This window comes from Camelus ferus, chromosome 1 (genome assembly GCF_009834535.1).
Source record: "Camelus ferus isolate YT-003-E chromosome 1, BCGSAC_Cfer_1.0, whole genome shotgun sequence".
In the NCBI taxonomy this organism is placed as follows: Eukaryota; Metazoa; Chordata; class Mammalia; order Artiodactyla; family Camelidae; genus Camelus; species Camelus ferus.
This window is the reverse complement of record NC_045696.1, coordinates 12106729-12122271: the sequence shown is the minus strand read 5'-3', so window position 1 is coordinate 12122271 and position 15543 is coordinate 12106729. Positions and strand designations below refer to the sequence as shown.

At 41.3% G+C, this 15543-nt stretch overlaps 1 protein-coding gene across 1 annotated transcript in view; it reads right to left on the bottom strand.

The window, feature by feature from the left end:
• Positions 1-15543, bottom strand: part of TIAM1 (TIAM Rac1 associated GEF 1) — a 331093-nt gene that overhangs the window by 14836 nt on the left and 300714 nt on the right. Inside the window, 1 exon segment of the mRNA XM_032476437.1 lies at positions 2969-3072. Within this exon segment, the coding sequence (XP_032332328.1) occupies positions 2969-3072 (104 nt within the window).

The window sequence follows — 15543 nt, the reverse complement described above, 5'->3', positions numbered from 1 at the left end:
AAAATTCAACAGCCCTCACGTATTCAGCCAGAATGAAAAAAAAAAAAAAGATTACTTGTTTCATTTCATTTATTCACTTGTTTGGTTACTTATTTCTTTTCACATTCTACATGCAGCCCAGTGCATTCAAATTAAGGCTAAAATATCCTTCCATTTTTAGGTAAATTACAATTTAAATATTAATGGTCGGTTTATTCCCAAGAAAAAGTATACATGGATAAAGAAGCCACATCAAAAAACATTTAACCTTAATCAAGGAGCTTAAGATATATGCTTGTTCTTACTTTAAATCATTCTTTTAAATGCACACACAAGGCTTAAGCATTAGGAAGATATTTAAGTGGCTAATGAGTATATACACTTGATCCTTGAGCAACTCAAGGTTAGGTGTGCAGATCATCTGTGCAGTCAAAAATCTGTATGTGACTTATAGTCTGCCCTCTATATATACTCAAATTCAACCAACCACAGATCGGTAGTACAGTAGGATCCACTATGGAAAAAAAAATCCACCAATAAGCAGACCCTCGCAGTTCAACCCCAAGGTTCAACAGTATATCTAAATTGGCTTGTAGTACCACTAATTAATTAATTCCTTCCTTTTTTTGAAACCTGGTATTTAATACCAGACCTTAACAATCTGGTGAGAAGGTAGTTTTAGCAAAGCAGTTAACACAGAGCTTCATTTTGCTATCTCAGAGCTGTGTGACCTTCAGCGAGTTGCTTGACCTCTCTGTTCCAATATGGTCATCTATAAAATATGCGGAATAACAGTATCTCTCTCAGGAATACTGTGAGGATGAGATGAGTTAATATGGAACAGCACTCAAGATATATGACACTACATAAGAATTAGATCTCATTTACTACTAATAACACACAGTAGGACCCGATTTCCAAGAACCATTTGCCCAGGTTTTTGCTTTCAAATATCTTAAGTGAGAAATTTAACTCATTATAGACTATTTTATCTAAGTAACTTGGGTTACATTACAAAATAGTTCAAATAAAGAAGATAAAATCTGAATCAAACCAACATTAAGAGTATTTTCAGGTACAGAATCACACAGTGCTCCCTACATTCAACCTAGAAAAAAGGACTATGAACCTATGGTGTCAATGAGTTGAACAATATTCAGATCATCCATCACCCAAACTTGTTGTCAATAACTGCGAAGAAATTGTCTTTTATGAGAGCCCAGCGTGCATTTCTACAGTGAAATCCAGGAACAGCGTCGCCTGTTCTTACACGTGACCCTGTCTGTTCCAGGCATGTTTCAGCATCTAATTCTCTGGAGAAAGAGCCATGAAGTCAGACAGGCACCTGGGGTAAGTCAGCAAAACCCTGGAGCCTCTTCCTTCCTCTCGGCTGCCAGAACCTAATATTATAGAGGATCCTGTTGAGGACCTCATGACTCACTATATTTAAAACGGAAACAATCTCTCAAAATCCACAAGGGGAGGAGAACACTGGGCTATTGCAATGAGGTAAAAATGATCCAAATGACCAAGTATTCAGAAATAAACGTCTTAGATCCAGGAAAAATAACTGTATTCCCAAATCAAATTAGAAACTGAGAATTAACATTTTCAGTGTCTGTAACAGAACAATTTAATAAATACCCTTCAAAATATCTTACCTAGGTAGGTAAAAGTCCTTAAAAATAAAAGGTAACTTTAAGCAAGCTTTTGTCTGTCTTTTTTGGCTTTAAGTGAAACATGTATATTTCCATTTTTTAGCTGTTTAACTCATAACCAACAACATAAAACCTGTTAGTCTATAAATATTACATTTCTAAACATTAAAGTTATTTTCAAATACTAAATTTTATACTGTGCTCAACTTAGACACTGAGAATGACGATCCCAAGATGGCAAAAGAGAAACATATGGGTAGAAAGATGCTGAAGATAGTCACCCATATGCAGTCAAGAAAGTCCTACGCTGAAACATTATGCTGTGCACTGGAAATTGACATATTGTAACTGACTATATACTTCAATTAAAAAAAAAAGTCCTACAAAGATACATAAAGACAAAAACAGACAAAAAAGTACACATGTAGGAATGCAGGTTTTTAAAATAATCATTCATAATTGAAAAGCATCTTTTCATTATCAATATCCATTATATTACTTGACCCACCCAATCATCCAGTCACTGGACAAGGTCAAGAATCACCCTGATACTGTAGATGAGAAAACAAAGGTGTAATTTAAAGTTATATGATATGCTCAGGTTACGTGACAGGTAAATGTCACAAAAGAATGGGAGATAGGTACAGCGACCAACATAAATATGTTCACAACATTCTGAAAAAAACAGATGAATAAATACAGGAACATAATCACACACACACCTGTTTCCACTGGGGAGGAGTCTTTGGATATAGGTAACTGAGTTTTAAAATTGTTACACTTTGGAGACTATGATGAGAAGAGTTTATTGACACATGGACTCTTTAGGAAGGGAGATAAAAGCATGATGAATTATAGAAAACAAATTCACAAATTGCATCCAAGTGTCAGAATAAGACCTTTGTTACAGTGCGCAACCAGCTGAGAAACAGAGTTTGAATTAATAAAAAGATTGTTTCCTTCCTTTTAATGTAAAAGATGCTCACCTTTTCAAGAGCTAAAGGAGTTCATTAGAGAAACCATGAGTTGCAGGAAAGTAAAACTGACCCCACGGTACACATTTTGGATGCCATTTCGTCACACACAAGTGGAGGCATAAGAAGGAAACAGGGTAGAATTAGACTTAAACTCATCAAGAGGGATCTCTGCCCTGTGTCCTCACACATGGGTTTGTTCTCAAGGCTCTAATTTGGATTTCATATCCTAGTTAGTGACATCTCAGAAGTAAAAACACTTTGGTCCTGTGGAGGGGCCTCCTAACCACATACAACTGGAGAGGTGACGTTCTTTGGTGGTTCAAGACAGAGGATGTGAAAATGGAAATCTCTCACCTTGCTGCTGTGATCAGTCTCATCTGAGGATTCCAAGTCTGGCCCCTCGGGCTCCTCCGGAGCGGTCTCGGCACTGCTGCCCTGCTCGCTGCAGAGGCTGTGCCCTGCGAGAGGAAATGGGAAGGAAACGTGGGTCAGAACGTACTGTAACTGCTAAAAGCCACACTGGTGCAAGGGAGTATGGCGGTCAAGTTCATGATGCGCACATATATTGTTAGACCCTCCAAGTATATGCTCCATGATCTCAGTTCAGTAAATGTTAGTTTTGGGATGGGGGACATAGCTCAGTGGTGAAGCATGTGCTTGGCATGCATGAGGTCCTGGGTTCAACTCCCAGTACTTGGGGAAAAAATAGGGAAAAAAAGTTAAGTTTTTGTTGTTTTTATTGTTACCACTATTGTTATTTTAAAATAGAGTATATTTTATTATTCATAATATATATTTTATAATATATAATAATTGCTATGGACTGAATGTTTGTCTTCCCCTCCATCCTCCGACAATTTCATATGCTGAAGCCCCAGCCCCCAGAGTGACTGTATTTCGAGATGAGGCCTTTGGGAGATAATTAGGTTTAGATGAGGTCTCAAGAGTGGGCTTAGTGTCATTATAAGAGGAGGGAGAGACACCAGAGCTCCCCTCCCCCGACAGTCCCTCATGTGAGGACACAGAGCGAATGACCTTGGACTTCCTGGCCTCCGAAACTGAGAAATAAGTGTGTGTTGTTTAAGCCACCCAGTCTGTGGTGTCCTGCCACAGCAGTCCCAGTGATTTATAATATATACAATAAAATTTAAACAAAATTAACTTAGTTGATTTGATTTATAGTCAACAAATTAATTGCTACATCAATTACTTAATTGCTAAAATAACTGAATAAGCCAATTTGATAATATTTTTAAAAAATAACTGTTTCATATAGATTACCTGGAAAACTTTAAACATCTCACAACACCCACTATCCCACCACATTCTACGCAAAAGTGCAGGCAACTTTCTTTCCTATTTTACAGAGTCCCTACTACACTGGTTGGCTAGGGTGACTCCCCGCACTAGGGAAAAGAATATTAAAATCACTTTCCTCTGGAGGGCTTCTTAAATTTAAAGAGCATCTGAACTGCCTGAGGGGTCATGTTATACAGATTCAGATTCAAAAGCTATGGAATTAGACTTAACAATTCTGCATTTCTTACAAGCTCCAAGATGATGTCAATCAAGTACTGCAGGTCCACGGACCACACTTTGAATAACAAGTCTTTAGGACATTTACAGACATCTAGCTCATCTGGTTAGACAGTGGTCTGATTACCATTATCTTAGACTATGCCAGGCACTGGACTAGGGACTACGGCACCGTCAGTGTAACTAGATGAGAGAGAAGGAAAAAAAAGAGAAGAAACAGGAGTGGAGGGAGCCGCTTCCAGACTCTGGATGAACATGTCAGTCTGCAAAGAGGCCACCTCACTCCAGTGACACCATTACAGTCATAAACTGTTGGCATCACTTTCTGTTCAAATTCTAGGTTGGTTGGGAAATGAAGGGAAGAAGCCAGCCTCTGAGTAAACCCTGCTCCAGGGCTCCTCTCCTCCCCTGGGATGAAGGACCAATGAAGCAAATGCACTTTATGTGATTCGTAGGTTTGTCTGTTTCCCCCTCTTGCTCTGGTGCTACAATTTCCTTATAGTTCTTTTAATTACTTGTTCACTGGATAGCATGGTGGTAGCAGTCAGAGAAAGAAGCCTGGTTCACTTGGTGGACACAAACAATGTCACACTGTCACTTCTAGAGGAAAAAAAAAGGGACTGAACAGTTGAAGTGGGGGCAATGACCCAGATGCTGGGGCCAGTAGTAGGGGAAGTGCTGATTCCCAATGTGGAGGAGGAGGGACCCTTCCTACGAGCACTAAACTCCAAGATGGCAGAAACCACGGCTCTCTGAGCACTAAGCAGGCGGCCAGGCTGTACCACACACAAGGACACCTTCATGCCACAGTCTGCAGAATGGTGACCCCAGACCATACTGCCAAACGCTGTGACCCTGTGTATCTCCACTGCATATCATAATAGAGATGCTCACAAAACAGTAGAAAAACAAATGAAAGCATTTTCATTGTTAACAATCCTATGAACCAGGTATCCTGAAAAGGAAGCAAAAAACAAAACAAACCCTAATTCTACAAAACACTTAAAAATGCTAAGTAAAAGAGAACAAAATCCTTTTTAAACATAAAGCTGAGCTCCAAGAAATCCCCAGAACCCAAAATGAAGAAGACAAAGGAAGTGGGAGTGACGGGCCAGTCCCAAAGCCGTGGCAGTGCTGAGTCTCCAAACCCCAAACCCTGGAGCGGTGTTTCCCAAAGGGAACGGGAACCTCTTGGTGTCTGGAGAGGACGATGTCTGAGAGGAAAATGGTACGTTTGGCAGGTACACCTGGCACTGGCCTTCCTGGGACCCTGGGCACCAAGTACCTTCAGCATGTCCCAGTCACTGGGACATTCAAAAACGTACCACACATATCCCAACAGCAGAACCACCTGAGCTTGGGAACCACAGCCCTGGACACTTTGGCTTTAAGTGTGAAGCTGTGAGACAGAAAATAGGTGTTGGGTCAGTACAAGCTGGAGAATCAGAACAGAATGTCTCACATTCATGTGGTTCCCCTGAAGGGATGCACCCTCACCCTAAAAAGATTTGTAAAAGATATATTTTTTTTAAGTACTCACTGGCAAAAGAGGAAAAAAAGAAAAGAAAAGGAAGCTTATTTAATTCTGCCTGTACTCTGGGATAGGAGAGGGCAAGGAAGAAGGGTTTCTTCTTGGAGATCATAACCACAGGCTGGCCTCATGGGTGTTTAAGAATCAAATTACCCTAAATACTGCATCGAGACGCCAATGTCTCAGTCTGCTTGAGCTGCTGTAACAAAGACTGCAGACTCGGTGGCTTAAACAAGGGACACTTACTTCTCTCAGTTCTTAAGCTGGAAGTCAAAGATCAAGGTGCCAGCAGACACTTTTTGGTGAGCACTTTCCCTGGCTTGCAGACGGCTGCCATCTGGCTGGGTACCCATGTGACCTCTCTTTGTGTGTGCAAGGAGACAGGAGTTGAGCCCTGGTCTCTCCTCCTCTTCTTATAAGGACATTAATCCCACTATGGAAGTGCCATGCTCATAACATCATCTAAACCTAACCAGCTCTCCAAAGCCCCGACTCCTAATGACCCTCACATCGGGTAAGGGCTTCAACATAGGAATTTTGGCAGAACACAAACATTCAGTCCATGGTACTCAGGATGAAAAACTGCCTTAAAGTCATTCTAAAATTGCATTCCAAGGGCATCTGGCAGAAGCCAAAACAAGTCTGCTTGGGTGGGATTCACCCTTAGTGATGGTATCATATTAATGGTCAGAGGTGAGCCTGTCAAACAAGAACCTGTAATTCATTATTACAAAACACAAGGAGAACCAAGTCCTGGTGAGGGAGAAGCAGCAGCCACAGCAAGCAGCAGGACCAGATTCTCAAGGAACAACATCACAATTATAGGATAAAGTCAAGTAAGCATGAGTTTCAAAAGGAACAAGAAAAGAGACCCTTTTTCAAAAAAAAAAGGTAAATTAAAATTTTTAGGGATGAGAACTATAACCACTGAAATTAAACACACAATGGATAAGAATAAAGGTGGAAGAAAGATTGGAAGACTTAGCTGAAGACATCACTTCACAAGAGCACAGAAATCCTCAAATGCTGACAATTCAATTATCAATATAGAATTGTACTTCAAGCCATAGTATTCAAGAAGAATATATTAAAAATCATTTAACAAAGAATGAGAAAGTTTACTACCTACAGAACCTCACTAAAAAATAATCTCTAAAGGATGGACTTTAGGTGGGAAAAAAATACACACACACACATATATACACACACACTGGTATATAAGGTGAAATGATAAAATAAAGAGCTGATATACACACAGGCAAGTCTTAGTGTATAAAACACTCCACTTACTCCCCCAAAAGGCATTTGGAGGTTACAAAAACACAAGATGAAACTAAAACAATGGTAGGGGCGAATGTATTTAAATCACTTCATGGTCCTTTGAAGTTTCAAGAGGAAAATAAAAAGAATTTGGTCTTTGTTTTGTTAGGAATCATGTTAAAATTTTAAAGGCAGCCACTGAAAGAACAGAATTTGACTGTGTGAGTTTAAAGGGGAAAGTGGAATTTAGAAATTCAACCCAAGAGGGCAGGAAAGGGCAGGAAGGACAAACAACACCAAGACAGCAAAATATGATGACAGAAATGAGCCAAAATACATGGCTCTTCTAAGTAAATGGAATGTAGACTAAACTCGATATTTAAACTTCATGTTTAGATAAAAAAACAAAGCAATGTCATCCAAAGCCCCACATATATGCTATTTGCAAGAAACAGACCTAAATACAAAGACACAGAAGATTATAAGTAAAGAGATGGAAAATATTTTAGGCAAACGTCAAGAAAGCTCTACAAATGCCAGACAAAACAGATCTAGTCAGAATGTGTAGAAGATGTAAACATCACGAATTATTCAGCCTGATCCATGAATCTATGTCAAACCCTATTCACAAGATTTGTGAATATACCCCGCCCCAGGATCAGCAACTGATGCAAACAGGCCACGTATGAAGCCATAATATAAATCTCAGCAAATACCAAAGAATCTGAATTCAGACAGACCACACCAGCAGCATTATTTTTGGAACTAAAATTGTTATGAAAGAGCAAAAGGCCAATAACACCAAAGACAGTTTTAGAGAAGGCAAACAAGATTGGGATACTTTCTCTAACAGATATCAAAATGTATTCAAAGTTGCAGTAATATAAAGCAGGGCAGAATTAGCAGGAAGACAGGCTGACAGAACGGAGTCCCAGAAGCAGCCCCACCCGTGTATGGAAGTATCATGTACAGCAGATGTGTCATTGCCGATCTGGGGGAAAAGAATGGAACATCTGACAACGTGGCTGGGGCAGCAGATTACCCACATGGGAAAATAAAATGTTGGACCCTAACTCACACCATTCACAAAAATCAATACCAGGGAGGTATAAACCAGAGAGTGAAAGGTCCAAACTATAAATCTTTCAGCAAGAAGTATCGAAGAAAATGCATGTTACTCAGGGGAGAGAGAAGAATTTCTTAAACAAGATAGAAAAAGCACAAACCATGTGAGATAGAAAATCAGATTTTACTAAAATTGAAAACTTTCTTGATCCAGGGGCACCCTAAATACAACAAGACACATTCTAGACTGAGAAAAGTTATATGCAACACACATAACTGGCAAAAATATTAATATCTAGAATATAAAAGAAAACCTATGAACCAATAACTGTGGGTATATCTGATTCTAAAGTATATATTCTTTCTTACCCTGTTAGCCATGCTTCTGCCCTTAATTGATGGTAAAAATTAATAAAATAGGAGAGAAAGGGAAAGAGCAATGCAGCTGTGAAAGCGGTTGGCAAAGATGACAGTGATGTTTCCTCCCACCCCTTTAAGCACAGATCTGTGTGTCTATTTCCCTACCCCATGAATTTGGGCTGACTTTGTAACTTGCTTTGGCCACAAGTGGAGATATGTGAATTCTGACCTAACGCTTCATTCAAGTGGCCTTGCAGTTTCTGGTCTGGCCCTTCCAGGAACCCACCTTGCAATGAAACCCTTCTTGAGGATAAGAGACCTCAAGGAGAAAGGGGTCCAGCCAACCAGTCATGAAATATGTGAGTGAGGCCATTTAAACCAGCCCCAGTCACACCCAGGTGACATGAGTGATTGAGACAAGGACAGCAGAACAGCCACTCAGTTGAGCCCAACCCAAACTGCTGAGCATAGACAGTGAGCAAATTAAATGGTGTTTCGAGTGGTTTGTTACGCAGCAGTAGATAACCAATACATGGTTAGGGGGAATACAGTGATCAGAGAAAGCCAGAGAGGCAGGAATTGAGAATGATGCCCTTCAAGAGAGCTGAAGAGAGACACCAGCATGACAGGAACAGGGAACCCAATCAGGAGAAGTCTTGTTCTTGCTCCTGTACTCCAAGGCCTGCTCAGCATACTTCCCAGCTTAAGAAGCATATATAACAACACCGTCAACTTTCTTGGCAACCCCATACAAACACAATTTTATTTTCCTTAACTTCAAGCTTCCTTCACTTCAAGAGACTTTCCTCCAACAACAGATACTGAAGGAATAATCTTTGTGGTGGAGGTAGCTGTCCCCATTTACTCACCAGTACACACACAGATGGCCCAAGAAAGCCAAAGACAAGGCTGGGAGGTGGTTGGAGAAGTATCTGAGCAGGGGAGCTGCCGGTCCCACCTCTCCACTCTAAGCCTAGCACTTAGCACACCACCTGGCAAAGAGGAGGTGCCCAGTAACCACCCGGCAGCTCGGAGAGGGAGCGGGGCCAGAACGAAGGAGACAAAGGATGAACGGAGTCTGTTATTCAGCCATAAAAACAAAGGAGATCTTACCATTTGCAACAAAATGGATGGACCTTGAGGGCATTATGCCAAGTGAAAAGGCAAGGAAAAGACAGGAAAAGGCAAGCGCCCCATGATCTCACTTAACACGGAATCTGAGAAAACAAACCAAAAACTGAACTCATAAGAACAGATGGGTGGAGGGTGGGAGGCAGGTGGGTGAAATGGCTGAAGGGGGTCGAAAGGTACAAATTTCAAGTTATAAAAGGAATAAGTCACGGAGATGCAGCATATGGCATGGTGACTATATTTACACTATATCGTGTATTTGAAAATGGCTAAGAAGTTGATGCAACATTGTAAACTGATTACACTTCAATTAAAAAATTTAAAAATTTTAAATTTTTAAAAAATGGCAAGTTGCTAAGAAAATAAATCTTGAAAGTTTTCATCACACACACAAATTTTAACTATATGTGGTGACAGACGTTAATCAGATTTATTGTGTTCATTTCACAATATACACAAATAGCAAATCATGTTGTACACCTGAAACTAATATAACATCATATTCAATTACACCTTAATTTTAAAAAAAAGCAGGGGGCTGGGCAGCCTCAGAAAACGAGGAAGCGGGGCTGAGGCCCAGCAGGACAGGAGCGACAGGCGATCTCAAAGCTGCCATAAATAACAGTCATTGCTGTGAGGAGGTGTGATCTTTCCTCTGCTTCTTAAAATGCTCCTCACATCATGATACTGCTTTGGGGACTGAGGAACCCTTTGCAGAAGTACGTCCCACTTGCCATTAGCTGGATAGACAACAATGTACAAACACATGAATACAAGCTTATGTTTTGATTTATCTGTGATTTACTTGGATAAGGTGCATTCACTCAGGCTCCATCCAAGCCCATTTGGGACTTAAATTTAATGGAGGAAGAAAAAACAATTATTTAGTCTTATCAGATATATTAACAATGTATGTTAAACTAGCAGAATTTCCAACTCAAACATTTCCAAAAAGGAACCAGTTATAATTAATTTTTTTAAAAGTCCTTATTAACACCTGAGTTTAAATCCCTGAGTGAAAAAAAACAAACGTTTAAGGGGAAGGGAGCAAAAACAGATTAGATATGGCCAATCAAGACATTTAGCTGGAATCCAATTATCAGACTAGTTTATTTTGCTTTTCAGCCAGTTTACTGTCATGTGAGTATAAGAATTCCACAGAAACACTCATAATATTTAAGATCACATAAAAACTCGACCCTCCCCCAAGCTAAAAAACCAAAATCAAAACAATTATAAAGGAAAAAAAATTGTTTGTGGAGAGCTAAAAAAACACTATTTTTAAAAAAGGAAAAACACTACAACTTTAACTTGGTAGACAAATAATAACTTCTTTCCAACCAAATTTCACAAAACCCCAGCGTCTGTTTCCCTACAGAGAAAAAATTTTTAATCCATAAAAACTGTAGGTAGTTTTTCCTGATCCCGTCGGCCTGCTGTGAAAGTCAGATAGTACCTAATCCACGCACGTTCTTTAAAATACACAAATGGAGGCTCAACCTCTGAAACAGTGTTTTTTTCTCACGCACAGGAGTTGATGGATGTCATTAATCAAATCCAGCTGGAAATCAGAACAAGGCGCTGGGATCTTCCCAGCAGGGCGGGCGGAAGCAGGCCATGTGCTGTGTGACAATAAGCATCTTGCACAGACAGTTTACAAAACACACACGGCTCCAAGTTTTATCGACAAACAGAAGACCGCATGCCGCGGGTATCTGGGAGACCCCAGACAATCTGGAGAAAGGGACCATATTTGTTTGCAGGAAGATAAATCTGTGCGGTTCCTCCTTCTTTGCTGCTCCTCCCTGCTGCCTAGTTGTCTGCTGTTTGCAGAACGGAGCTCCAGACCATCTGCAGGGAACATCAGCCCGAAACAGAGCCCTGCATTTCCCAGGGCGCCGCAGGGAAGCCGGTACTGCAAAAATCAAAGGCTGTTGAGAGCTTAAGGGCTTAAGGACTCCTCACTCTGACCAAGATGCCTAGACTCTCCTGGTGGTCACAGAAGCCTGTCCTGTTACACACAACCCACACTGCTGAACTGACTTCATGCCGGAGGGCGAGCTGTACTCACTACACACCGCAATCCTCCACTCGGCATCAGACAGATGTGGGCTGGCTCTCCAAACCCAAGGCTGGTCTAATTGTCTTTAACGCATACGGGCTGGTGTGAGCCACGGCCACTTTGCTCTCCCAGCTTGACTTCTGGAAGGACCACTTTGCAAATCAGAGGCAACCTCAGTTCACTGAGCTTTCCTTGTAATACCGTGAACTAACTGCTGAGCTAACCAAAGGCACCTGCTTCACCCCAACTGGTCAAGTTGAATTTTAGGGAAGGTGAAACAGAGCCGTCTCCACCACAGAAGTCAAATGCACATGAACCTTAATGACGACTTAAAATGAGGGAGACAAGCAGGTGTTCTGAAGCCTTGGAAAGACCCCAGGGATGCCACTGGAATTATGATTCTTCTCACTGGCATAAAATTGGGGGTTTTATTTTATAAAACTTTTATTTTTTAAATTATTTTAGATCTAGAATTGCTTTCCTATATTGATGTTTGTTCACCGTAATATTTCCCTAACTGGGTGGTGGGGGCATTCACTCTAATAAACCAGGCCAGTGGCTTAAACCAGGGAAGATTCTGCCCCTCAGGGGACACTGGGCGATGTCTGAAGGTTATTTTTGATGGACACAGCTTGGGGGAGGGGTTCCGACGACCAGCTTAGAGGGGTCTGCAGGAATACTGCTCTGACATTGATGCACAGGACAGCCCCCACAGCAAAGAATTATCTGGACCAAAAGTTAGTAGCACCAGATGAGATCGGCATTCAAAATAAATCACACAGGAACATTAGACAGGCTTTTTGGAGACTTCACAGAAGCAGAGTTTTGCAACTTCCTACTCCAGCTTCCCCTTGACTTCAAGGTTCTTTCTACAGTAACAGCCACTGAAGGAATGATCTTTGTGTATGCACATCCTTCCCTCATTTTCTTCCCAGTATGTAACTAAAACAACTATTGGGGAAAAAAAGGACGAAAGTAGCCCCAGATTTTAACAAGGACTCATGGATGGAGGGTGGCCAAGAATGGGAAACTGAGTCTTGGAGAGAACACTTAGGGTGGGGTCTCCTCCTCTTTCTAAGCCAACACAGCAACCCAGTCACCATGCTTCCTTCTCATACAGAGGAAGAGGATGGAGAAGGAACTCCAGATCACCTAACAGCTTTTCATCACAAAAACCTCAGTGAAGCAAAGCACAAAGTGTTATCCACAAATCTCGCTGTAGATGGTTTGTGTGTGACCATAACACTCCAACCATCTCACCATTCCACCAGGACGAAAAAAGAGGGTCAATGACCAAGCCTCCAACCTTAGCTGCACATTAGAATCACCTAAGGATTTTTAAGCAGCCACCCAACATGTGCACACCCAGGCCTGACCCCAGACCAAGAGAACTGGGATCTCTGAAAAGGCCCCCAGGGTCTCAGCCTTCTAGACTGCAGAACTCACTTCTTCCCACCTGGGAAAGGAAACTGTTTTAAGTATACTTCATAGACTTAGTTATCAGACAATCTGCCTGGCGCAGATTGAGGTGGCGTAGAGGGCAGTGAGGAGATCCAAACTGAGTTACAAACCAGAGGACCTTCCCGTCCCCAAGGCAGGCTGTGCATTAGATGCCTGACATTTACCGAGCGCCTCCTAGGACCTATTCTAAATACTTTACTTTTATAACTCAATTACTCCTCACAACCACCTAGCTTGAGAGTAGCCAGGTATTATCCCCATTTTATGCTCGAGAAATGGGACACAGAGAGATTAAGCATAATCTGTTCAAAGTCATGAAGCTAATAAACTGAAAAACAGGACTCTCAGCCATAAAAAAGAATAAAATACTGCCTTCGCAGCAACATGGATGGATTATCATCCTAAGTGAATTAAGTCAGACAGAGAAAGACAAATTTATGTTATCACTTACATGTGGAATCTAAAAAAAAAAAAAAAAATACAAATTCTATTTACAAACCAAAAACAGACTCACAGAGAAAACAAGCTATGCTTCCTAGGAAGGGGAAAGGGCAGGGAGGGATAAATTAGGGGTTGGGGATTAACAGACACACATTACTATACATAAAATAGATAAACAACAAGGACCTACTGTACAGCACAGGGAACTAGATTCAATTTCTTGTAATAACCTGTAATGAAAAAGAATCTGAAAAGAAAAAACATACATGTATACGTATATATGTATAACCGAATCACTTCGCTGTACACCTGAAACTAACATTGTAAATCAACTATACATCAATAAAAAACTAAAAAAAAAAAAAACCAAAAAAGAAACAACCAAAAACAAACTCACTGCCAAGGAACCTGGTTCCAGAGCCCACTCTCAGCCACTGGGCAGTGGTGCTTCTACAGAGTAGAAACAAACCTTTTCATGAAAAAGTGTTGGGAAATAATTCAGCTCCAATAGCTAATCACATATTTCAATCAGGGTTCTCAGGGCAGGATCGGCGCAAGCTCGCACGCTTGGACTTGTAAGATGGGGCAAGCCTCAGGGCCAGCCTCCTGCAGACAGGCACCAGCCGGGTGCACGTGGTCACCACACGATCCTCCGTCAAGGTTGCCTAATACCCTCTATGACCACCCTAAGATGATCCCCTGCATCAACCCTCAAATCTGTCACTTGAGATGCTTCTCCTTTGTAGTTACCTCTATATTTAGGCTAAGGCTCTCGTCCAGCCTGCCCGTTGTACACATTTTCTCAGTTGTTTTCTATTTTCACTGCAGCTGTCGGTGCAACCTGCTTTATCTCTGTCTCATTATGGAATCATCTTCCAGGTTATTTTATCCTGTTTACTTGCATCCCCTTTCATCTTTCACTGTTCAACGGGGACCAGGAAGTGGTAGCAACCAGAAGGCAGAGAGGCCGCGGCCCAGGAGGGGAGCCCGAGTGCCTGCTCTCCCTCCAGCCAATCTGACCGGGCTGCTGCTGCCGCCTAGAGCATTTGCGAATTCTGCTGGAACTTATTCACGTTGAAACCAACTTAGCAACCTTACAGAAAACCTACGCTGTGGCTTGACTTCCAGGCTGTATTCTTAAACCAGTTTGATTAACGAACTTGACTGAGCAAGATTTGTTCTGAAGGGTTTTTGATCACTGCACAATATTAAACAGTGAAGCAATTAAAAAACAGAAGACTCCACCACTAAAATGTAAGTTGGAGGATGGAATCATGTCACAGTCACCATGATAACCCGCAGCATCCAGCTCAAAGCCTAGCACAGAGTAAATACTTAAGGAATGTCAGCTTCAAGTTGTGATGTAAATAAATAAATCAGTCTTCTAAGGATGATTCCAAAATAAAAGTTTAAATGTGCTTTAAGCAACAGTAGGTTCAGTGGATGTGCCACGCAGATTTCAAAGGTGTGTAATCTGCAGGAGACACACACAGTAGGATGTAAGGTCGGCTGCTGACAGAACAGGGCTGTACTCCCATATTTCTAACACAGACACCTATGTACAAACACATTTTTAAATTAAAAAAATTAATAAAAAGCCTTAAAAATGTGCCAGCTGTACACATACACACACAAAAATCTTTTTTTAAAAAAAGAAGAAATACACCAATACAGTGATTGTCTTTAAAGGAACAAATCGTGAGCAATTTCAATCACACTTTCTATCAGGGGTCTGTAAAGGGCTAGAGAGTAAACATTTTCATCTTTGCAGACCATGCGTCCCAGTCATAACTCCTCAGCTCTGCCATTGCAATGGGGCAGTAGCCAGAGACAAAACATAAATGAAAGGGTGTGACTGTGCTCCAATAAAGCTTTATTTACAAAAACAGGCCATGGGCTGGATTTGGCTGGTGGGTCTTAGTTTGCCAACCCCTGCTTCTTATCCATAACCCACAGGAAGGGCTGGGGGGCGGGGGGGGGGGGATCCAAAAAAGGTTGAGCGCACACTGTTTTGTTTTGTTTTGGGGGTAAGCACACACTGTCATTTGAAGCATAAACAACTAGACCTTATAAAATCCTTTA